The 26490-nt window shown below is 38.7% G+C and overlaps 1 protein-coding gene across 1 annotated transcript; it reads left to right on the plus strand.

The window, feature by feature from the left end:
* Positions 1 to 16866: 16866 nt before the first annotated feature.
* LOC126824219 (uncharacterized) lies at positions 16867 to 24519 on the plus strand. The gene is made up of 5 exons (XM_050553406.2): positions 16867 to 17182; positions 17526 to 17963; positions 18623 to 18865; positions 20058 to 20477; positions 21007 to 24519. The coding sequence occupies exons 1-5, from the start codon at positions 17080 to 17082 to the stop codon at positions 21144 to 21146; spliced, it is 1344 nt and encodes a 447-aa protein (XP_050409363.2). The 5' UTR covers positions 16867 to 17079; the 3' UTR covers positions 21147 to 24519.
* Positions 24520 to 26490: the final 1971 nt, after the last annotated feature.

A 26490-nucleotide genomic window follows, 5' to 3' on the forward strand; every position in this document is an offset into this window, starting at 1 on the left:
ATATTTTCATAGATCTGTTTTTTTTAAGGTGTTATCTGTCAACCCTCTGGTATAACTACAGACTGCGGAACTAGATGTTCAAATTTGGCATAATCATTACTTTCAAAGACAGGATGGCATGAAATGAAATGAGATGGAGTTTAACGTCCTACTGTTCTCTCCTAAACTGGGCTAAAGACGACGGGCATACGCCATACAGTGTGCTATGAGGGAATTTTGCCCGGGAAGCGGCGCTACGGCCCGCTCTTATATCTGTAGTTATACCAGAGGGTTGACAGATAACACCTTAAAAAAAACAGATCTATGAAAATATATTTTCTAAACCTTTTTTAATTTTGAAATTATATTGTTTTCACGTGTGATAAGTGTTTTAGCGAATAGTTGTAGAAAGGGTCTTGTAGATTAAGACTATAGCGCATGTGCAGTTTCAAACTTCCGAGACGACAAGTCGACAAGTCGATGATACGACAGTTTGGTTTTGTCGTATCATCGACTTGTCGACTTGTCGTCTCGGAAGTTTGAAACTGCACATGCGCTATAGTCTTAATCTACAAGACCCTTTCAGTAACTACATGTATTCGCTGAAACACTTAGCACAGTTTTAGAAATATATTTTTATAGGTCTGGTTTTTTCTTTGTTTTTTTGTACGTTTGATCTGTCAACACTCTACCTATAGGCCGCGAATGTAAACTGACTTTGTTCAAATTTGGCACAATCATTACTTTCAAAGAAAGCATGACACTCTCGAATGTAAATGCATGACCGAATCACTACTGTCATATTGAAATGTGTGTGTTTTTAAATCTTTTTCTTGATCGCTGCTTTCCTTGTTTCATGTTAAATGATGATCCATTGGAAGGAACATATTGAGTAGATGTACGTTATCACTGATACGGATTCAATATGTAATAATATTTCTCATGTTTAATCAATTTTTGACATATTATTTTCCAGTTGTATCAAACATCATTGATACCATTTTATTGATTCTGGAATTATTTGTAAAACTAAATAAGAGACGTGGGGTGGAGTATGAGGCTTTTAGAGTGTATTCATAGTTGAAGATATTACTTGGCCTTTTTTTACTCATTTAGGCCCCAATCCCATCAGTGATGTCAAACGGATGCAAGCCTATATGCGATAAGGTCAATAACGGCTGCGAATCGTTTACTCCACCTCATAAAAAAACTCCTGCATCTATTTGGGTGACGTGTGGGGGGGGGGGGTATGAGGCTTTTAGAGTGTGTTCATAGTTGAAGATATTACTGGGCCTATTTTTACTCATCTAGGCCTCAATCCCATTAGTGATGTCAAATGGGGGAGAGAGAGAGAGAGAGAGAGAGAGAGAGAGAGGGAGAGAGAGAGAGAGAGAGAGGGGTTTAACGTCCACTCGACACAAATTAGGTCATTTCGGGACTAACATATGGTTTAATTTTATTTCAATAAATCGTTTGCGCGTAGGGGTCTTTAGCAGTGGGAGGAAACCGGAGGACCCGGAGAAAACCCACGAGGTTTGACAGGCGACCCTACACCTAGTCACGTACAATCGGGGATTCAAAACCACGCCAGTTGACTCAATGACAGGCTGTGAATCGTTTTCTCCACCTCATTCAAAAAAAAAAAAAGACTCCTGCAACTATTGGGGTGACGTGCTGCACTATGATAATGCTGTGATTTTAAAGAATGTGACCCGATTTGGTTTTTTTACAATCCCCTTCCCACCCTGTCTTCTGAAATCATTTTTAAACTATCGCTCCAGTCATCTATAAATATTGGTGGGTGTCGTACACATGACAATGAATGCTTACTTGTGTGATACCTCCCGACACCACTTTTTCTTCAAGGAATTAACTTAGTTAACTCACTTTGGTCCTGCTATTGTAATTCTAGATTTTTTAAATATAATACCAAATATAATTCACTTGTGGACACAAAATGTTTCATTATTTTGAGAAAACAAATAATTAATCAACGTTTTCCTACTATCTCTTTTATATTTATCAAATCTACTACTTAGGCCTATATATGATGTAATGAGTACAGCTGTATTTTTGTGACTTGTAGAAAGAGACTAGGACAATAAGTCGACATCTCGACGTTACGATAAAAATAACACGATGATACGACAGAATAAAGTGTCGTATGATTGCGTCAATACTGTCGTGATGTCGTGTTGTCGCGTTATGAAAAGGGCGAGATTTAACATGGCCACTATCAGCCACCATATAATAGAGACCTGAATCACCCATTTACATCCTTTCATAGCCTGTCGTTATATAAGGCTGTAAGGACTTTATAAGGCAATCATTCAATGTTTAAGGTAGCGAATAGGAAGTATTTTCACTGGATAAATTACCTTAATACAGCTACCTTCTCTAAATACTGGTAATTCCGGTGTAAAATAAAGGTAAGACTATATATAATACGTACTCATTAATCATCAATACCAAGATCAAGATCCTTTATCAAACAGGTAATTCGATTTATAGTCATGATAAACTTACAATATGGCGAATGAGAGAGAGGAGAGAGGGGGGGGGGGGGAGGAGTAACGTCCACTCGACACAAACTAGGTCATTTCGGGACTAATATAAGGATTTAATTTTATTTCAATAATTCGCTTGCGCGTATAGGTCTTTACCAGTGGGAGGAAACCGGAGAAAACCATTCGGCCATCCAGCTCTCAATATGACGAATATAGGGAAGTATTTATATTAGTGTTTAATAGTACACCTGGACAAATACAGGTAATTCCTCGATAAAATAAAAGTAAGACAATATATAATTATCATATTCATGCTGACAACATGGAAGAGATGAGAGTATAACTGTCTCACCAGAATGTTCGATATTACACATATCTGTGTGTGACGTCAATCGTCAAAGGCATTCTAAACTCTTCGTCATTTCCTTATCAAAGGTTAAAAGAAATAAATGACGTGATTGATTTACTTGAGGTTTAAACTAAACTCCCTTAGCTTGATTTCGGATATATTCGTTCTCTGGTTGCTGTGTAACAGTTGATTGATTGGAAACGAAACTATTTATAGGAGTGGTTGCTTAAAATTGGTTCCATTGCAAATTATTGGGAGAGGGGGTGGGGAGAGCCCCCACGCCCCTGTCTCCTCCAGTGTCTACGGGGTTGGTTTAATTCATTCTTTGTATTTTGAATTCCATAAGAAGTTATTTTAATGTCACATTTGTGCACTAAGATTCACGGAGAATTTATTACAACCTAGAGCAGTGACCCCTGAAATGGTTCACAATTAATAGGTGTTTTCCTTTCCGTAAGGTGAACGCAATACTAAAAGTTCCCAGAGAATGATTATTGTGATTTTTAAAGATTCAAAATTATCTTCGTTTATCAAAGGAGGCGGAACTTTGGTAGAAAATTTCGGAGAATGTGTTAGATCAGACGTCTTTTTTACAATAAACTGAACAATGTACTAACATTTTAAAAATGATCCTATGATAACTTGGCCCAAGCAGTGAACATAAATTGTGGCGGAGTAACTGATCCAGGTGAAGGGCTATAGGGACCAGGACACCCGTTTAATAACAGTATGAAAATAAAATAACTTATCATTTTTTTGGTTCGTTAGGGTGATGCAGCTAATGAAATTAAATGTCATCACCAGTGACAGTGCCCCCCCCCCCCCTAAGCAAATATCCTGCGTCTGCTGCTCAAACTGTACGCAGTTGTTATTGCCCTGGGCGCAAGTTTTTTGAAGAATTTTTTTTAATAGTATCAATAAAATTAGTTTCAACTGGTACCTCGAATGTATGAATATAACCTTTTTTCAAGCACTTTGGGGTCCATATAATTTAGGGTGTCCGACTGGGTCATCCCAGGGCCAAACTCGTCTGTTATGAACAATTTCGTACTCAGTAGGATGTACTCTTTCATTTAAAATTGGTTTCGACCGGTACCTGGAATGTATGAGTTTAACCCATTTCGGGGGTCATTCTAGGGGCCACCGGGGCATACCCAGGGACTCGACCCCGGCAGACGCTCATTTCTGTACATCACAGGTTAGTATGTAGGCGGCTATATGCCTCTGGCATCCTGGTCTAATAGCCTGGCAGAATTTCAGAACCATTAAAAATAATTATTTGATTTTATTAGAAAATGTAAACGCGATTATTTTGTAAAAATTGATGACATAATTGGCAACAAAAACTGGTGGCAATTTGTTAAGTCATTTATGAAAAAGACAAGATAGACATGTAGTCAAATTACTTCCCCTTACATATGACGACAACACATTCTTTTCACCAACCGATAAAGCTGACTGTTTGAACGACTATTTCAAAATCAAACCGTCATGCATTATTTCCCACATTAAGCCATAATGAAAATTCATGGTGTACCATCGAACCAAATCCCCAGGAAGGGAAGTATATTCTCCAATCTAATTAAAATATAGATCTATATTTCGTTTCGTTTTTTATACTTTCTGGACGGCTAATGCAATTGTTTGTGGTAGAAGAATGGTGGAGGAGAGGTTTTCGTATGGTGTGTTTGACCTTTTGGTTTGGGTAACATGGCCCATATAGAAAGATGACAATTGTTGATTAGGAAACTACAACCATTTATTTTCATCATCATTCATAAACTGAACCAATATAACTAAATTAACCATTCGAAATCTGTAATATATAATATATATATCCTTTTAAGTAATAATCTCGTTCAAATTAAACTAAATAAAGTAAATAAAGCTTAAGTAATTAAACGTCGATATATAAGCTATAGCGCTTGTACACAAATTATGTGTGTCTGCGTTAACTGTCTGCTAACGTCAACCAGGAAACTTTACAAACGGGTCTTATACATAAACTGAACTAATTTGGCACATATATTACACGCTTAATAAGCTAAACAGAGTATTTAAATGTAAATCAACTTACTCGTGCCTCTTACTACAAAATTAGCCATTATTAATAGGATAAATAAATCTTCGAATTAAATTGCGCCTTGACGTAACATAATTTTCTTACTTCTGGTAAAGTTAGCCAACGGTTTGTTACAGCAGCCAAGTCGGCCCCAGCTATACCAGCGACAACAGCGAATAAATCTATTGTCTGCCAGAACTTAAAGTAAACAAATAAAGTGGTTTAAACAAAAAATATCGTTCTGTCAACAGAACACTTTCGATGGCCTACATTACATGTAGATCTAACAAGTTCACGTTCTATGACGTCAGGTACCAAGCAAGCGACATTTGACCCGATTACGTCAGCCATTCGATTACCCAATTAGCGACAGCCATGTATTTTTTATCTACTTTTGCTTTGTTTTGATTTCTATTGCCGCTAATGTCTACCACAGTTCCGCGCAAAAAAGGTCAAACGCTCGATTCGACAGACCATTTGATTGGACCCCTCATTTCAAGCAGAAAACACGAGTTAAATAACAACGCTTCCAGATCCAAGTGTAGTAAAGACAAGTAAAATCGAAATTTTGAACTATTCAAACGAAACGAAATTGGATCTGTGTTTTAATCAGATTGTATATTCTCCTAACAATTGATTCTTCAAAATCTATAGTGGTCCAGACAAAATAAGGGGAAAATTTTTAAAATGATTATCTACAAAATTATCTAAACCTTTATGTAACATATTTATTATATCCTTAAATAGCAAAATCGTGCCTGCAATATGTTAATTCGCCATCGACAGATTGTGGGAACTATCAACCCTTATCGCTTTTACGTATCCTTGCCAAAACCTTCCAAAAATACATACAAACATGTCTTAACTGCTTTCGTGACAATTATATTATTACAAGACTCAAGAGCGGCTTTCTTCACGATGAATAACTTACTGACTCACGCGTTTTGTCAAGCCATCGATCAAGGAAACTATACGATAGCCGTGTTCTGCGACATAAACAAAGCGTTTTATAGGATCTGGCATGCTGGACTCCATCATAAACTTGAGGCGGCTGGAGTCAGGATGGGTGGTGGGGTGTGTCTTTCACTGGTTCAAAAATTATTTAACCAACCGGAAACAAAGAATGGTTGCGAATGATACATCCTCCGACCCCAGACCAGTTGCAGCTGGTGTTCCGCAGGGCCCTATTCTCGGATCCCTCCTGTTTCTAATCTACATAAATGATTTCATAGATTTAAACATTCGCTTATTTGCTTACGACACTACTCTATATCTAAAAATCGATGATCCAGCAGCTGATGCCGATAATATTAATAGTGACTTGGAAAAAATGAATAGATGGGCTAAAACATGGCTGTATCCTTTAACCCCCTCGCAACCGAAACACTGGCACTAACTAACAAGACAAATCCACATCTTCCGGTCCTTAGACCAGATCGAATTCGATTTCTATCAGTTTTAAGATATTTGATTCATTAATTAAACCCGTTTTGATGTATGGACCCGAAATATGGGGCTATGAGTATAGGAAGGAAATTGATACTGTCCATTCACAAATTTGTCCTTCAAATACATAAAACTAGTTCTTCGGAAGGGGCAAAAGGTGAATGTGGTCGGTACGACTTAGCTGTTTTCTATATGTTATCATTCATAAAATATTGGATCAAACTTATATACTGCCAGCATGAACATATAAAACCCATTCTTGACTGACTGCATTTCAGACTGATTTTTTGTAAAAAATGCTATGTTGAGGCTCCTTTTTTTGTTAAATAACCTCCCACGTTTTATTATGTCAGCCTTTCATACCTAGATGTTGTTTTTTATTAGTTTGTATTTTTTAAAATCTTTTAAAGATTTTTTTTATATGATCTGTATGGATCTTATAAATGTGTATGTATTATAAAGCGGCATCTGGACACTTTTATGAATGAGACTGAAATTGGCTTATAACGTTCTGCCCCGACTGGGCTAATGGTGGTTTCGATTCCCTGGTTGTACGTGACAAGGAGTAGGGTCACCTGTCCAATCTCGTGGGTTTTCTCCGGGTCCTCCAGTCCCCCCCACTGCTATAGATTCCTACGCGCAAGCGAATTATTAAAATAAAATTGAACTACATGTTACTCCGGAAATGACCTAGTTTGTGTCGAGTTGACGTTAAACCCCATTTCCCTCTCACTCCCTACTAGGCTAATGAAGACGGATATATGCCATACAGTGTGCTAGGAGGGAAGTATTGCACAGATAGCGGCGCTACGGCCTACTCATAGATCGAATTCCAACTGTTAAAGCGAGAATTTCATATTTTCTCAGAAAGTCAAAAAATAATTATTTCTATGTCCTTTGCTCAATAGGTTATCAACTCACTATAATACGATCATGGGCATTATTTCCCACCCTTAAAAATCGTTGACACAGGAAATAATAACACAATTACCTCCCCTGTTTTCCTATTACCTCCATTGAATAGCTATGTTCAAACATTTGAAGCCCAAAATGATATTTTTGCCAATTTCTCAGCTTGCAATAGTGAATTATAGGATTAATAGGATTATTCTTTAACAAGGTAGGACTGTTTATGGATACCATCTATTTTAAGGCTTTATTTTAATAAATTTTAAAAATCTAACTTAAAAATCGCCTGTCTAGCCTCGTGGGTTTTCTCCGGGTCCTCCGGTTTCATCCCACTGCTAAAGACCCCTACGCGCAAGCGAATGATTGAAATAAAATTGAACCATGTGTTAGTCCCGAAATGACCTAGTTTGTGTCGAGTGGACGTTAAAGCCCATTTCTTTCTCTTTCTTTCTAACTTAAAAATATGAAATTGTAGCTTTAAGGTTTCTTTGACGTGCACACCGGACCTGGGGTTTTTTTTTCGTCCCATCGAAATGACTGTACATTGTCTCTTGCCAGGACCTCCGCCCAGGGGCGGATTGGGGCCGGGAACCGGCCCGGGCTCCCGTGTCGGAGCGGCCCCTTTTACTGGCCGCGGAGCCCGGACGAGGGATCCGGGTGCTCTCCCCCGGGAAAATTTTGAAAAATGAACCCCAAATATGCGATTTAGTGGCATATCTGATTATAATCTCTGTCAAATTCAGCCAGCAGACCAGCTATCACCAAATTTTGATGAGGCCTTAAAATTGAATTTTTGGGGGGATATACGAACCATTGGCAGACGTTTCTGGCGTATCCCCACCAGGCGACAATGTCGGGTGAATGCGATGAAATTTTCGGATGAAATTCGGAATCCCCATTGCAAGATTCCGAATTACGGCCCACACCCAGCACACCCGGCCCAGAAAGTCTATTATACTAGCCCATTCCAGACTCCAGTGATGGCGTGGCGGCCCGTTAAAGCCACCGACCACATACAACATGATCATCATCGCTCCATGGCCGATCCAATACCCCCGCCCCCCATATAATGTTCAGCAGAAAAAAGGTTTTTTAGACGAATTGAACAAAAAAATGTTTTTCAAATTTTGTCCGACCGGCCCTTCGGGCGATCGCCCGATGGCCCAATCCGCCCCTGCCCTACACCACTAACAATCAATGTCAAACCACGCTGGAAAACCCGATGGAAAACTAGGATCGAACACGGGCTGCTTTGTTAGCGAGCCTACGCCTTTTAAAACCAATGAGTCAATGCTGAATGGTGTTTAATAAAATAAGTTTAATAATACATGACTGAGCTTACAGTTGGTTTGTTATTATTGTATGTCATTGGTAACAACCAAAACGTAACACTCGTTTTGATATTCCCCGAGAAATCGGTATAATAGAGACCTGAATCACCCATTTACAGCCTTTCATAGCCTGTCGTTATATAAGGCTGTAAGGACTTTATAAGGCAATCATTCAATGTTTAAGGTAGCGAATAGGAAGTATTTTCACTGGATAAATTACCTTAATACAGCTACTTTCTCTAAATACTGGTAATTCCGGTATAAAATAAAGGTAAGACTATATATAATACGTACTCATTAATCATCAATACCAAGATCAAGATCCTTTATCAAACAGGTAATTCCTCGATAAAATCATTCGATTTATAGTCATGATAAACTTACAATATGGCGAATGAGAGAGAAAGAGGGGGAGGGTAACGTCCACTCGACACAAACTATGTCATTTCGAGACTAATATATGGTTTAATTTTATTTCAATAATTCGCTTGCGCGTATAGGTCTTTACCAGTGGGAGGAAACCGGAGGACCCGGTGAAAACCCACAAGGGTGGACGGGCGACCCCACTCCTTGTCAACGTACAACCGGGGAATCTAAACCACGCCAGTTGACTCAATGACAGACCTTATGATACAACGCGCACGCGCTAACCATTCGGCCATCCAGCTCTCAATGTGACGAATATAGGGAAGTATTTATATTAGTGTTTAATAGTACACCTGGATAAATACAGGTAATTCCTCGATAAAATAAAGGTAAGACAATATATAATTATTATATTCATGCTGACAACATGGAAGAGATGAGAGTCACAAAGGTCGTATAAAGCTAACATAGATTGGATCGGGGTACATATTTCGGAATAGACTTTTTCTGGGTTGCAAATCGTGGTTAACGAGAACGACAGCTAGGGTCTTATCGCGATCTGGTTAGGGTTCAGAGCACGAAACTCTCTAAACATGTTTGATTTGGGGCAGTGTTAATGCTAGGGTTGTATAAAATTGGTTCCATTGCAAGATATTCGGGGCGAGACAATCCCTCCTTCCGTGTCTACGAGGTTGGTTTAATTCATTCTTTGTATTTTAAATTCCATAAGAAGTGATTTTTAATGTTACATTTGTGTACTAATATTCACGGAGAATTTATTACAACCTAGAGCAGTAACCCCTGAAATGGTTCACAATTAATAGGTGTTTTCATTTCGATAAGGTGAACGCACAACTAAAATTTCCCAGAGAATTATTATTGTGACTTTTAGAGATTCAAAATTGTTCGAGAATGTGTTAGATCAGACGTCTTTTTTACAATAAACTGAACAATGTACTAACATTTTAAAAATGATCCTATGATAACTTGGCCCAAGCAGTGAACATAAATGGTGGCGGAGTAACTGATCCAGGTGAAGGGCTATAGGGACCAGGACACCCGTTTAATAACAGTATGAAAATAAAATAACTTATCATTTTTTTGGTTCGTTAGGGTGATGCAGCTAATGAAATTAAATGTCATCACCAGTGACAGTGCCCCCCCCCCAAACCCCCCGTGGCCCCATAGCAAATATTCTGGGTCTGCCGCTCGAACTGTACACAGTGGTGATTGCCCTGGGCGCTTTTTTTTAATAGTATCAATAAAATTAGTTTCAACTGGTACCTCGAATGTATGAATATAACCTGTATTCAAGCCCTCTGTGGTCCATATTTAGGGTGTCAGTTTGGGCCATCCCTGGGTCAAAGTCGTCTGTTATGGGCAATTTCGTACTCAGTAAGATGTACTCTTTCATTTACCAGCGGCTGCCAGGCAGTATACGCCCACATTTTGCAAGAGATAGATAGAGAACAAGCTGAAAACAAACAGGATTTTTTGTACAATCAGGGTCAATAATCCAGAAAGTTATGGTCTGAAATGCTCAAATATCAAAAGGGACTGAGATCTTTTGGATATAAAGACATATTTTAAGTTTCATCAGAATCGGATAAAAATTGTGAGCTCTAGAGGGTCGACAACCTTCGTATTGCATAGTTTTACACAATTTGCGCGGCCATTTTGTTGAGCAGTTTCATTTCGACTTTCCCGAAATTCGAATTCAACCTTCATTATGGTGGAATGGTGAAATATTTAAACGGTTTTTAAAATCGGAAAAAAAAATTGTGACCTCTAGAGAATCCGCAAGCTAAAAATGCTATTTTTCGAACACTCAGGGGTCGTAATCCAGGAAGTTAAGTTCGGGTACCCGCGATTATCAAAAGGATCCAAGATCTTAGTGTGTAATGGTGATATATTTACACATTTTTTTTAAATCAGATAAAAATTGTGACCTCTAGAGGGCTCTCAAGCTGAAAACGCGATTTTTCGTACAATCAGGGGCCATAATTCAGGAAGTTACAATTTGATATGCACGAATATCGAAAGAAACCGAGATCTTTGGCTTATTAACTTACATTTTAAGTTTCATCAAAATCAGTAGAAAATTGTGACCTCTAGAGGGTCCATAACCTTGATATACCATATTTTTATGCTATTTGAGAACGAGGGGCGGCCATTTTGTCTGTCAGTTTTGGGCCGATTTTCACGAAGGGTATAACGGTGATATATTAAAACGTTTTTTTTTTTTAAATCGGATAAAAATTATGACTTCTATAGGGTCCACAAGCTAAAAACAAGATTTTTGGGTTATGAATTAACTTACATTTCAAGTTTCAACAAAATCGGATAAAAATTGTGACCTCTACAGTGTTCACAAGCTAAAAACGTGATTTTTCGTACAATCAAGGGCCATAATCCATGACGTTACAGCCCGATACATGCCAATATCAAAAGGAACCGAGATCTTAGGGTGCTAAACCTATATTTCAAGTTTCGTTGAAATCGGATAAAAATTGTGACCTCTAGAGTGTTCACAAACAATTGTGGGCGGACGGACGGACGGGAGGACAGGGGCAACGACAATATACGTCCACGTGAAAATGTGGGCGTATAAAAATTGGTTTCGACCGGTACCTCAATGTATGAGTTTAACCCATTTCGGGGGTCATTCCAGGGGCCACCGGGACCATACCCAGGAACTGGACCCCGGCAGACGCCCATTTCTGTACATGTAGGATAGTATGTAGATGGCTATATGGTCAGATATTGGTACCTCGTTCGTCTAGGTTCGAGCCTCTGGGATCCTGGTCTAATAGCCTGGCAGATTTTCAGAACGATTAGAAATAATTATTTGATTTTATAAGAAAATGAAAACGCGATTATTTTGTAAAAATTGATGACATAATTGGCAACAAAAACTGGTGGCAACTTGTTAAGTCATTTATGAAAAAGACAAGATAGACATGTAGTCAAATTACTTCCCCTATGACGACAACATATTATTTTCGCCAACCGATAAAGCTGACTGTTTAAACGACCATTTCATAACAAAATCGTCACTTGGGAGCACAAATGCGTTTCTTCAAACATTTAAGCCATAATGAAAATCCACTGTGTATGGTCCGGTGGATGTAGGGGCGGGGAATCGCCACCCGAGCTGTGGATTTATGAGACCAAGTTTTTCTAGACCATTTTTTTGCTTAGATTCCGAATCTGGGTGGTGATCAGGCGTTTGAGGGGGCGTTTTCGAGATATGGGGGGGGGGGTCCAATGTCTACAATTGGGGAAAATGTGATTATGTTGACATAAATGATGACCATGTTATATATTAATGTTTACCCAGTTATCTCCCTTTACAATCGATAAATAGATTTTAGATTGTTACTCAGGTTAATCAGCTTCTTTGGCTTTGCAGTTGATTTCCAAAACAACGAAGTTAAAACAAGAAAAAGAAGTATTTTGTTGTGTATATTTTAATCATTATATATCGTTAAATCAAAAATCGCTAACTACTGTATATGTATTATTATATAAGATGGCCATAAACAATTTTGACGTAAAGTCTCCCTTTCACTAATCTGCTTAAACATTTACATCTCTGTTGAGTAGAGCATTACAAACTTGTAATGAACATGTGAAATTTCGTTAATTTTAAAAGATAATATCGACCATTAAGTAAATATGCAATAACTAAATAGTTGACATTAGTTGAGAGAGAGAGAGAGAGAGAGAGAGAGAGAGAGAGATGTATTTTTAGACCTTTGTTAAATTTTTTTTAGCTTCTTTTGAAACTATAATACTTGTCTATTCTTGTGTATATGTGTTGATAAAATTGTGATATTGAATGATATGACCTCAATGAAAACAATAACTATATCGGGGACATCTGATCTGTAATAAATGTTTGTTATAGTCACTGCTTGACGATACCCATGGATGGGTTGAAATAGTTTGTCGTCTTGGAAACCAACTGCAAAGCCAAAGAAGATGATTAATCTGAATAGCAATCTAAAAATTATTTATCGGTTGAAAAGGGAGATAACTGCATACACATTTGAATTTTCTGCAAATTATCGATTATTCGTTGCAGTAATTATACTAATGTGCTGTTATTTGACAAAATAATGTTGTTATTTGATAATATTGAGTAGTATTTGGTAGTATTTGATAAGTATTTGGTAGTATTAGGTTATTATTTGCTTGTTTTGGGTGATATAGGGAGGCAAATGGAACAGCCAGACATCGGTATCACATTTGAAGTACATTTTCCGCGATATAACTCTCTATTTTTGAAAAAAATCAAATGATATGCCCATTATGCATCATTATGTTGTAGTATGGGGTAGTATGTGGTGATACAGAGGTCGTATTCAGGTAGTATTGGTAATATTGGGTTGTATCGGGTAAACTGTGAAAATCTTGCAGAATACCAATGCAGAACAACAATTTTTTTTAACTCTTTCGGACCCTCTTCATCAAAAGAATGGGACAAATTTGATACCAAAATAAGAATTTCTCCGTCTTTTTCTACCTTCAAACAAAAATTAAAAAATGGGCTTATTATTCCAATTTTTACTCGGCAAAAAAAAACCCCAACCAGATCACACATAGCAGATTGCGACTTCCTGGTAGCGACCTAAACGGACATAAATTTTTACGACATATCTCCGAGGATTAGTAATGCAGCTGCGGTCACCGATTTGTAGATTCTTTACATTTTCTCCGCTGGTGTCCTTTGTTTTGCATTCCGATACACGAATAAACACATTAAAACTTTCACCATTACACCAACAATCAATTAAATCACTTCTATTTCGCATAAATAATCAGACTGCAACTAATTTCATCTTTAAAATAGTACATAAATACTTTGATGTCAACAGACGTTTCAATATTTAAGATATATTATTTTTCTGATCAATTCTTAAATATATTATAAAATAGCATTTCTTCTTTTTTCTTTTGTTTTAAATAGTATATACAATTTATTGTCTTTATATGATTCACCCAACCCTAACCCCATTGTTTTCTTTTCTGATCAATTCTTAATTATGTTTCTAAAAATCACTTCTTCTTTTTTCTTTTGTTATAAATATTGTATACAATTGATTTTTTTTATACGATTTCTTCCCCCCATCATGTCATAATATGTACATAGCAGGTCTGTTTATTGTATGGGGAGAGGGGTGATATAGGCTATACCTGTTTCCTGGCCCCTTTTCATCCAACTGAAATAAAATATTGTTTCTAAAATAAAAATAAAAAACTGTAAGACTCAATTTCGACAGCGGTCAAAGGATGACGTCAGATCTGTAATTCTAAGTCATGTATCTTGCTCGAATCTGAATAAGCCTTTAATCTCTATTGTTAGTACTGTTTACAAGGATGGCTGCAGGGGGTGATGAAAAACATGTCCCTGCTCGAGGAGTTCTACCAGAATACACGAAAATACAGAACAACTTCACATTCTTATTGAATATCCTGGCCAGCAGACCCAACGACATACTGGATTCTTTGTTCGCTAAAAATGTCATAGATGAGGAGGACCGAGAAAAAATTGAAAAGCACAAACAAGATGGTAGTAAAGCGGTGGCTCGAGAGATACTTAATGTTTTGTTGAAGTGTGGTCCGGGATCTTACAGAAAGTTCTTAGAATGTCTTAAAGAAACCAGGTTTATTCAAGCCCTCGAGAAAATAGAACCGGGTGAGTAAGGTTTTCTAAGACCGCTTGAACTATGGGGCACATTTAACGACTTCCAGTGGGTCAAATCGTCAGCAGAGTGTTGGGGAGAGGGAGGTATTCTTAAGATTAGATTAATATCTAAAAGTTTGTGTATTGCTATCTGACAATACAACCGTCGATAATGGGTCTGTGTACTTCTCCTAGTCCCGTAATAATGAACACGGGTAGGAATTGGGAAATTGATCACTTCCCAGTGGGGAATTGAACCATCCAAGAAACTGAAAAGTTACAGGGTATTTCCAAAATTGTGGCCAGTCGTCATTCAGTGGTTCGCATATACTTCAATTGTGCCTACCCAACCATTAACACTTATGAGTCAAGGTATCCAGATCGTCTTTGTTATATGGGTGTGGAATGGTGGCCTGCAGTTGGGAGAATAGTATTCTTTTCTCTCTGATTTGCCCACCCTTACACTGCAGATGTGTATATTAGGTGGTATAGTATGTTCATCTGAACGAGCAATCTAAATTACACTAGTAATAAGAAAACAATATACACATGTACAAATAAACCTTTTATTCCCCATTACATACTTTAAAACCCCTCACATATGGAAATGTAACAAGGAAATCTAGTTTACTATTCACTTGACAGAAGACCAAATTTATTACACGGGATTCTAATACCCACGCTTTCTAAATACAACCCGATAGTTTTTCAATATATCGTGTTCTATGTAACCATGATACATACTACTTTTAGCGGATGTTTTTCATATTTGGTGTGAAGCATTGGGGTCATGAATGGCTGAAACGTATCGATATTCAGCGTTCCGTGACCTTCCGTTACTGTATTATCCCCTTTTTGGAACTCCTTGTTAACACGATACAGGCTACGTTTTTTACAGATTTATTTTTCAAATTTGGTATGAAGGAGAGTATGAAGTTCATCTGATAAATCCTATTGATTTCAAATTTGTCTCCTGCCGTCTGGGTCTCCTTTTTCGAGATAAAGCTGTTCTGCGGGCGTATTTATCTTTTCTTATTTTATACCCTGACACATTGTGCAAACCAAATGAACTACCCACTCGAGTAGCATAATGCTTCAGCAGATAATGTATCTCTGTCAGGCCATTGTATTATTCCATGTATATAATAATATTCATTTTAGGTTTAACGATCAGCTTACCCAGCACGCGAACAAAACCGAATCGTTTATGTTATCAAAAACTCCCGAATGGTTTGTACATTGCTGTCTATGCTGGTGATTTGTTAGACGTGCCTGCTGATGTCCTCGTGTGTAGCAATTATGGGTCTGGTAAAGCAGCAGGTGAAATCGCTAAACGAATAACAAAAAGGGCTGGACCTGGTTATAAAACTTCCTTAGATGAACTGTACAAGAGGGAAACGACACTAAGCGACTGGAAAGTGTATGAAACGTTGGGTGGTACTTTGCCATTTAAATGTGTATATCAAGCAAAGGTTCAACCCGCCCTTACTGGCGGTATTACGGCATGGACATCAAAACTTAAACAGCTATATTGCAGGATTTTAAAGAAAGCCAATAAAGAAGAATACGGCACCATAACCTTACCTGTTATTGGCGCAGGTATGGTAGTCTATTTTAAGGCGTGAGGTTAAAAAAACACCTTTAGTTGATGACATTTCTGTAATTTGATGTCCTAAATTATTTACCTTTATGCAACTGAAACACGTTAAAATTCAGCAATGAGGTCAAGACATTATCTATCCTTCTCCTTTATTGTCTTCTAATATAACACTTTATGGTCCTTATTTATATATAATAGCCTTAGAGGTGTTTTGACTTTATCATTACCGGTATTAGGACTTTGTACATTGTACTTTATACATGATGTAATCAATCGAAAAGCATTTTAGCAGAGCATTTAATATAGGCACCGACCCCCTTTCACAGTGTTATAGTATGCCTTTGTTACAGAACTCTCACTAGTAGAACACAGAAAGGATAGATGTAGTCTAAACATCCGAAACATCAACGAAACAAAATTATAAATAGAATGTACTAAAGACGCGTTTGTTGTTGCCCAGATATGTAATGCATGTTTACGAATTATTTGATGTCAGCTACTGGCGTAGTACTCAAAGACGTCTTTATTGTTGCCCAGGTATGTAATGTATGTTTACGAATTATTTGTAGATTTTGCCAGTGGGCCAACAGACCAGTGTGTCGAGATTGCCATGTATGCTCTACTTGAACACAAGGTGAATCATTTGAAACAAGTCAATATAGTGTCGAATGAAGATTCGTCCTTAAAGAAACTGCGACACGATCTACAGTCATATAGAAAGGCCACTGGTAGTTATTCGGGCGTCTCGGCGTCAGCTCCACAGTCCAAAGAAAGTTTTAGTGCCGAAGATGTTGCAGAAGTCTTCACAGGTATCGGTAGTGCTGTTGGCAAAATAATCGACATGAACACAGTCAAAAGAAGTGTGAACGACATTTTCGATATACCTATACTAAAGACCACAGACAGAAAGGGTGCAGATCGTGACCAAGCTGGCAGGAGATCAGGTAAGGTCATGTTGAAGGTAGATCACGTGATGTGGCAACACAGCCCTAGTTTTGGCTACGGAGAAGTGTTGAAGTATTGACAGCAAAATTGTATTTCTATTAGACCCTAATCAGGCCCGTAGCAAAGCGCGGGCGTGGGGGGCAGCCCAACCAAAGACACTCGGCTTTATGGGGCGCCCATGATTGCGTCCAATGAACATAATTGTACTAAATACTGCATTACCCTACCTTATGTACATGTATAGTTACTGCCCAATTGTGCCGTTTAGTGCGCGCCGACGGGCAAAGGAGTTTGTAATTAATGAATCTATGAATTATCATGTAATTATGTTTATGATTTTAGGAAAAAGACATCACAGAAGGCCAGTCCGGAATCAAGACACCCTCTTCCAAAAGAAGTTAATAAATGGCGTTGTAGTTTTTGTTTACCAGGAAGACGTGGTTGACATTCATGCTAACATACTTGTTTGTTATAAGTATGGAACCTCTCACAATGAAGGGCGTATTGGTAAAAGACTTCGGGAGAAAGGCGGAGAGAAATATGCAGAGTCTTTGGACAAGTTACTAAGAAGGAGAGGTGGTCTTAAAGAATGGCGGATGTATCCCGTGAAACCGGGATATCTACAATTTAATGAAGTATATCAGGCGATAATTCCCTCGAATCCTTCAACTGATGTCATGGATGATTGGTTGTTGAAACTTCAACATCTTTATCAATTCATACTGTCTACAGCTGATGAGAAGGGATACAAATCCATAACATTTCCTGTTGCAAATACAGGTATTGAAATGTTTACTAATATGTTGCGAATACTAAAATCTATTAGGTAGTTTGTTTTTTACTAATTTAATCTGCGAGCCATACTGTCTATTGGGTCCGCCCAAGGGGGAGAAAAATAACGTTGCCAAAGTGGACCTCGGTTTGATATAAACCATGAGGCGTGTTTTACGAACCTATACTCATGTATACTCGGGGGGTACAAACATATTACCTAGGGGAGTGCGCCATCAACAAATCAACCTACTCAGCATTAGAAAAGCAATTATTACCCCAAGTTAGGTCGAAAACTTGTTAGCAAGTATAACACTGTGTAATTATTTTCAAATGACTCGGTTGCATATTGATTTGTAGGCCTCATTTTGATTTGGTTGAATGTGTAAGAAACTCCGGCAAACGGCCCATTTTCCCGAAAAAACCGACCCACTCGGCAAACAAATCGGCCAGTTTGCTTATCTGGGCTAAGCTTAAACCCCCTGTTGAGCGCCTCTGCTAATAATTTTTAACAGGGTTATCACAGGTGTATGAGTGTCATGATAACCGTGACGATCGTTCACCTCTGTAACCAAGGCAACTACGTCGACAAATAAACAGATATAACAGGTAATCCCGAAATTACAACTTGAAATTGAGATCAAATCTCCAAATTTTAATCATTTTAGGACCTATTAACAAATGCATAGAAGTCCTGGTCAGTTCCATCAAGAATAACAAATCCTCGAATCTTCGCCAAGCCAACATCGTTACCACAGAAGATAATTCATTTGGAAAATTATGCAGATGTTTATCGGCGGCATGTAGCTCTACAAGTACCGCTTCCAAAAGTTATGAGAGTGAGGAGTCATCAACAGATGGGGAGGTTGATGAAACTAAAGATGCGGTGTACAAAACAAAAGATGGTGAAGGTAAGTTCATCCAGATTTCTGTTGATGTGTATCGTTGTCAGAATGAAGCGTAAAAGAATGAATTGAAATGGGGTACCACCCGGGAAAAGGAAGTGTGTTGTGGGGGACATTTGTGACCGGACACCGGCGCTACGGTCAACTCTTCTTTCCCATTCCATATGTCACGTGTACGGCAACGTATTCTCTGTAGCCCGAGTTTTCGTCCCATCCGTCCTACCCCACTGACTAAGAGAAACCACCCTGGTAAATCTCTGGGAACTTTCTTGTATAACACCGGTGTCGAATCCCTATCGCCTGGTTAATGAGCCAGCTTCTTAGACATTGAGCCATCGAGTCCCCCCAAGCATAGTAAAATCTCCATCACTCATACCAAAATGTTATCCTGCAACTTCTTAAGTTAATGATCTTTTGCTTAGACTCTTGGCGGGTCTCAATATTTACGTAAAATGGACCCAGGGAGTTAAAATTATAAGGTTATGTACTGTTTATTCTCTCCAGCTCGTCCGCTGTCATATCACCTATCACCATATGACTTAAATGCAGTATAATATATCAGGGATGGAATTCTTCCTACAAGACTTTTTATAGGTCAAATAGGTTTATTACCCATAATATAACTACGATATACACCAGACGTTTAACATAGGTCATGTATATTTAGGTCTAGATCCACTCTGTACACGTTGGTGTGCACGTAAAATAACCTTGACTAAGCTCTATCGGCTACCCTTGACGGTTGAAATTAGATATAAGAGTTGGCCACTGTCTAGTCAAAGAAGGTTATATCTGCTACCCCTGACAGTTGGAATGCGATATAAGAGTACGCCGCAGCGCCACTGTCCGGACAAAACTCCCCCATAACACACTGTATGCCCAGTAGGGACAGAAACGTAGGAAGTTTAACCCCATTTCATTTCATTTATTATGTTACCATGTTTCTTAGCTGTCCGGAGCCACGGTGTCTAAGTGGGTAAGACACTGGCTCGCTAGCCTGGAGGTCGCGTGTTCGATCCCTGCATTGGCCGAGAAGGTTCATCAAGATTTTCCGACGTGGTTTCCCCTTATCAGTGGTGCAGGACTGAGGACCTGACAAGGACAGCTCTCTAGTCGTTCGGGTAGGACGAAAAACTGAGGTCCCTTGTATACACTCGCGTACACGCAAAAGTCTCAGTTTTTCTTTCCATTTTTGTAGAATCCAACACTGCTGCAATAGCATACCCACCACATAAATTATCCAATGGTTTAATTGTACACTTACGCCAAGAAGACATCGTTGATGTTCCATCCGACGTCATTATCACCAGTAATTATGGGAAAGCAGAAACAGAAGGTATTATTGCCAAACGACTTCGGGAGAAAGGTGGCGTAGAATACGTCAAATCATTGAAGCTCGTAGTTCGAGATACTGATGGTTTTAAGGACTGGCAGGTTTATTCCTGCAAACCTGGAGATCTACAATTCAGTGAAGTGTATCAGGCGATAATTCCCCCGAATCCCTCAGCAGATGTCATTGATGATTGGTTATCCAATCTACGAGGACTTTACAGTCTGATACTAGCCACAGCTGATGCACAGGGATATACATCTATAACATTACCAGTTCTAGGTTCAGGTAAGTTAATTCTCGGTTCTTTTCACTTTGAAACGATGGAAAGTGAAATTTTCGCGGTTCATGATTTTTGTCATATGCGGCTTGGGAGTAAGACGCTGGCCTACTAATCAAGAGGTCCAGGCCTGGGTACCGGTGTTGGCCGAGATAGTGCCTCGAAATTTTAAAGTCGGGTTGTCGAATGTCAGATGGCAAAACAGAAACCCTGACAGAACATCGATTCTTTACACTTTGATTGTTTAAATGCCCCTTTGTTCATCGATGGGTCATGTAGTATATCATGGAAAATGTTTGATTGGATTGTTAAGCGGGAAGTTAGTAGGTCTATGTCTGATTGGGATCTTCTTTCTTAATACGTCAAACGACCCTCGCCCATTCCAACCTCACAATGCCCGGCGACCCGTGCTTATTGTGTCACCCCTTCTCTCGGACATGCCGACAAAATATATTGTTGCATTCTTGTTCTGAACCAACCTCATTCTGCTGCAACATCATCAGTAGCTGACGTTTATATTTTGTGCACTTATTACAGGTGAGACCGGGGCCACACCTGCGAAATGTACTGAAGTTCTTAAAGGTGTTTTAGAAGAATATGTTGCTGAAAATTTACTGGATGTATATATTGTAACAAAAGATGAATTTATATTCACCCTCTTGATGACAACTTGGTAAAAACAGAATTGAAAATATTTATTGTGATTCAACCCGATTGCTTTTTATGAAGGCTCTTGTGTCATGTATGTGCATCTGTAAATAGAAAATACATGCGTAATCGCCTGATCTATTCACCATTGTTTGGACCAAGATCTGGTCCCCAATCGCAACTCATCTTGTTTTTCTTCTTCTCCCTTGGGGCGACACTCTTCGAAAACAGCCTACCTAAGGCTCCGACAATTGGTATGCTCGAGGTTCCTGGTCTATATCAATCACCACACATGTCTCGCTATCCATCGTGCCAAGGAAGACAACCATTATAGGTAGAATTGGTCCATACAGTACGTCCATATGTTCTGTTAAAGATACTTTCCCGCAAAAGTATTTATCGGGTAGTTATTTCCAATAAAGGTTTGGCATAAAAGCATGGAAGAATACTGGATTCCTTGAAAAACACTCATGTGGCACGCACGGGACAAACGTGAAAGGGTGTCACTAAGTGACTGTCTGCTCGAGTGACCTCAAAGGTTGCACGCGAAGATTGTCTGATTTCTCAGCGTTGGGAAGCGCTTGGTGTATATATTGATAAACTTGATGGTGAGTGAACTAGGAAAAAGTGAGAGACAGTTTCTGGGCAGTAGATAATCCGAGATTTTAATTAGGCTTCCATATTTATGATAAATAAACTGCTATTAAAACAACATCGTCTTTTATATGCAATGAATTTTCCGTCGGCTTCACACCGGTTGTTTGGTACGGCGACAGCCAAGACACGTGACACAAACATGACTCCTTTTAATTGATTTGTTTATACCTTGGGGTATTTCCTGGCGAATACAATGTTTTGAGAAGGATTTGAAGCAATATTTTGATACATATGTATTTTTAACTGTTCAATGCAGTTGTAAATCAAACACAAGAACTCGCACAATTAATGTTTTTGGGTTGAGAAAACGCGGCTATGCGGCTAACTGGTGCGGTGTAAAGCCTGTTAACAGAGCAGAGTTATTTCTATGGGAAACAATCACTGGTTTTATTCTAAAAGCACGGGGTTTTAACAAGTATCCCCTTATCGTTATGCGATAACATTAATATGTGTTTTTCAATCACTGAATGCCAGTTAAGCCTGGTCTACAATTTATGTTTTTCTAAATTTGGTCATGATACTTTTAATGGTGGACAAGATCTAAAACATAAATTGCGATTGGTTAGATCGTGTACGATTGTGTATGGTGTTAACATTGCTTAGATGTTTAGTTTTTTTTACTTTTTTATTTCTTGTATTTCTTGTTTTTAGCAATTGTAGTTTTACTTGTAATTTTAGCTATAATAAAAATATATTTTAGTAATATGGTATAAATTAATTCCCCAAAATAATGGTCTTTTATCTTACCTCAAACACTGTATTGTACATTATTTTATGTTCGATATGTGAGTACACTATGGAAGCTACCATAACAGAACAAAGGTCATTTGTAGATTTCCAGATCATTCCCAAGTCAATAACAGACAATACACAGCCCAAACGATTATTTGTTTTAAAATTATATAGATGGTCCAAATATAAATCTACAGCTAAAACGAACGCTAAATCATTGTTCTAATAGTTGGACTAGATCTAAAGATTTGTTTTGATATTTTATTGGTTTAATTTTATTTTATAGCTTTTTGAGTTCTCATTTTATTTTAACTAAATGCCCATTTTCGTATCGTCTAAGCTATCATATAATTTATTTTGGTATTTTTTTTTTACTTTTTACTGGTTTTATGCAATGTGTTTTAACAACAACTTAAAATATTAAAATTGCATAAATACATTGACCAAACGAATCGCCTCTAATCTTATGTAAAACATCATATTACAATGTATATACTTTTATAACATATTTTGGTATTTTTTACTTTTTAGTGTTTTATGCAATGTGTTTTAACAACAACTTAAAATATTAAATGGCATAAATTCATTGATCAAACTAATGGCCTATACTCTTATGTAAAGGGGGTCGCGGTGGCTATGTGGGTTAGACGCTGGCTCGCTAGCCTGGAGGTCGGGTGTTCGATCCTGCATTGGCCGAGAAAGTTTATCCAGATTTTCCGGCGTGGGTATCTCTTGTCAGTGATGCAGGACGGAGGGCCTGACAGGGACAGCTGTCTAGTCTTTCGGATGGGACGAAAAAAAGAGATCCCGTGTACACATTGGCGTGACGTAAAAGATCCCTTGACAGTTGGAATGTGATAAAAGAGAAGTCCGTAGTGCCGCTGCCCTGGCAAAATTCTCCTCGTAGCACACTGTATGGCGTATGTCCGTCTTCATTAGCCCAGTTCGGAGCAGAACAGTAGGACGTTAAACCCCATTTCATTTCATCGTATGTAAAACATCATATTGTATATTTTTATTAATAGTGTGAATGGTCCAATCCGCGAGTACAGCAGTGGTGGATAATTAGTGTTATACTGTGTCTGGCACAAATAAATTGATCAAAATAATGGCCTCTAATCTTGTGTAAAACATTGTACATTATCTTAGTTTAGTAATATTGATACAAGTTGGATCCGTAAGTACAATATATAAAGTTAACAGGCAACCGAATAAAAGCCAATTATATATTTTAAGCCAAAGCACAAAGTCAGTTATATATACTGAGCGCCATGGAAAACGCATATCTTATTTATTTTGCTTCTTATTGTGAACAATATTCAAATGGGAACACATCAATAACAACACATTTGTACACTTATGGATGTTTAATCTGTAATCAACGGTACCAAGTCAGAGGGGTCAAAACCAAAAAGTACAACACAGATGTCAGTAGCGCGTGTGTCCTCCATGGGCTCTTACGCACGCTGTGCAGCGACGTCGCATGGAATTTACCAATGTTTGAAAGAAGGCCTGGGACAAATTGTTATTTGATCAAAATAATGGCCTCTAATCTTGTGTAAAACATTGTACATTATCTTAGTTTAGTAATATTGATACAAGTTGGATCCGTAAGTACAATATATAAAGTTAACAGGCAACCGAATAAAAGCCAATTATATATTTTAAGCCAAAGCACAAAGTCAGTTATATATACTGAGCGCCATGGAAAACGCATATCTTATTTATTTTGCTTCTTATTGTGAACAATATTCAAATGGGAACACATCAATAACAACACATTTGTACACTTATGGATGTTTAATCTGTAATCAACGGTACCAAGTCAGAGGGGTCAAAACCAAAAAGTACAACACAGATGTCAGTAGCGCGTGTGTCCTCCATGGGCTCTTACGCACGCTGTGCAGCGACGTCGCATGGAATTTACCAATGTTTGAAAGAAGGCCTGGGACAAATTGTTCCATTCTTGGACAAGAGCAGCTTCTAAAGCAGCAATGGTGTGCATCTGTGGTCTCCGATACAGACGGCGTCCAATCTCATCCCAGACATGTTCTATCGGTGCCATGTCCGGAGACATTTCTGGCCAGTCCAAGACATTGATGTTGTTAGCAGCCAGGTAGTCCATACTAAAACGGGTGGTATGCGGACGTGCATGATCCTGTTGGGAGTGCTGAAGTTGTGGGTGCGCTCGAAACATCGGAACAACAATTGGTTGCAAGACATCATCACGGTAGGCTACAGCATTAACGCGACCCCTGCAAATGTGTACGGCGGTCCGGTGATGAAATGTGAAACCTCCCCACACCATTACACTTCCCCCACCCCATCGATTCGTTTCGAAGACGCAGCAGTCTTGCTCCAAGACGTCTCCAAAAACGTTGACGGCCATCAGCGTGATAAAGATGAACGCGCCTCTCATCACTGAAGAGCACACTCTGCCAGTCTACTCTTCTCCATGTCTGGTGTCCTTGAGCCCATATCAAACGCCGCTGACGGTGATGATCCCTGAGAATAGCTCCAACATAAGGTCGTCGTGCACGGAGTCCTACTTCTCTTAGACGACGTCTTACGGTGTTGGCACTTACTGGTCCTTGTCTTCCGACGACTGCTGCACCTGTTCGAGTCGCTGGGTGGAATCTGTCACGCAGATGAGTGATCCGGATGTAGCGGTCTTGAGCCTGGGTTGTAACGCGTTGTGGACCAGGACGTTGACGGTCACGTGTTGATCCAGTAACTCGAACACGTTCCACCAACCTTACAATAGTGGACTGATGAGAATTGAAGTATCTGGCAATAGCACGTGTAGATATGCCAGCCCTGGACATTCCCATGGCTTCATTCCGTTGATTTTTAGTAAGTCTCGGCATTTCTAGCTCGATTCCTTCACACGTCCATCAACAAATTACGACAGATTGACGTTTCACAGTTCATGTACTGCACATTAAGTTGAAAACATGCTTTTAAAGGGCTCACACACAATGCTGCTCGTGAATATTGGGTTTTTCATGTGCATCTCGTGCAATTTTTTTTTTGCACACGGGCCGATATTTTTTGCGTTTGAGAGCATTGTGTGAAACAACAGTTCATAGTATTGCATAATATTATACATACAAAACCACCTAGTAATAAAATATTTGGGGAAAACAAGTGATGCGTTTTCCATGGCGCTCAGTATTTTAAGCCAATTAATGCACAAAGTCAGTTGTTAAAACTTTTTTCTTAAATACTGTAATATGAGAGAGAGAGAGAGAGAGAGAGAGAGAGAGAGAGAGATAGGGTTTAACGTCCACTCGACACAAACCAGGTCATTTCGGGACTAACATATGGTTTAATTTTATTTCAATAATTCGCTTGCGCGTAGGGGTTTTTAGCAGTGGGAGGAAACCGGAGGACACGGACAAAACCCACGAGGTTGGACAGGCAACCCTACTCCTTGTCACGTATAACCGGGGATTCGGAACCACGCCAGTTGACTCAATGACAGGCCTTATGATACAACGCGCACGTGCTAACCATTCGACCATCCACCCCACCCCCGCCTACTGTAATATGAATTTGTGTTATTATTATTACTATTAATTCATTGTAATATTAAAGGAGATTGAAGTATGTTACATCTTGGCTTATAGTAGATTATATATACTCATTGATGTTAGGTAATTTAGCCCCCACTATCACTATCACATAGTTTTGTTCTATATTTCACTATTGTTCTATGATCTGTCTCTTGCTGCTTGGTATTAAGATGTGTTATACCATAAATAATTATTATTTTATTATTGGCGCAGCTTGTAGTATGTTAACTGCATGACCCTTTGTCGTTGTCCAGTAGATTAAAGATACTCATCGACGTTAGGTAAATTTAACCTCTCATTAATCTTGTTCTAAACTTTATTTGTACGTTTGCTCTCTTGCTGATGGACTAGGCCGATAATTTTGACGAATCTATGTAGCCGATAGAAATGAAATGGGCTTTAACGTTCA

The sequence above is a fragment of the Patella vulgata genome, chromosome 1 (genome assembly GCF_932274485.2).
Source record: "Patella vulgata chromosome 1, xgPatVulg1.2, whole genome shotgun sequence".
NCBI classification, from domain to species: Eukaryota; Metazoa; Mollusca; class Gastropoda; family Patellidae; genus Patella; species Patella vulgata.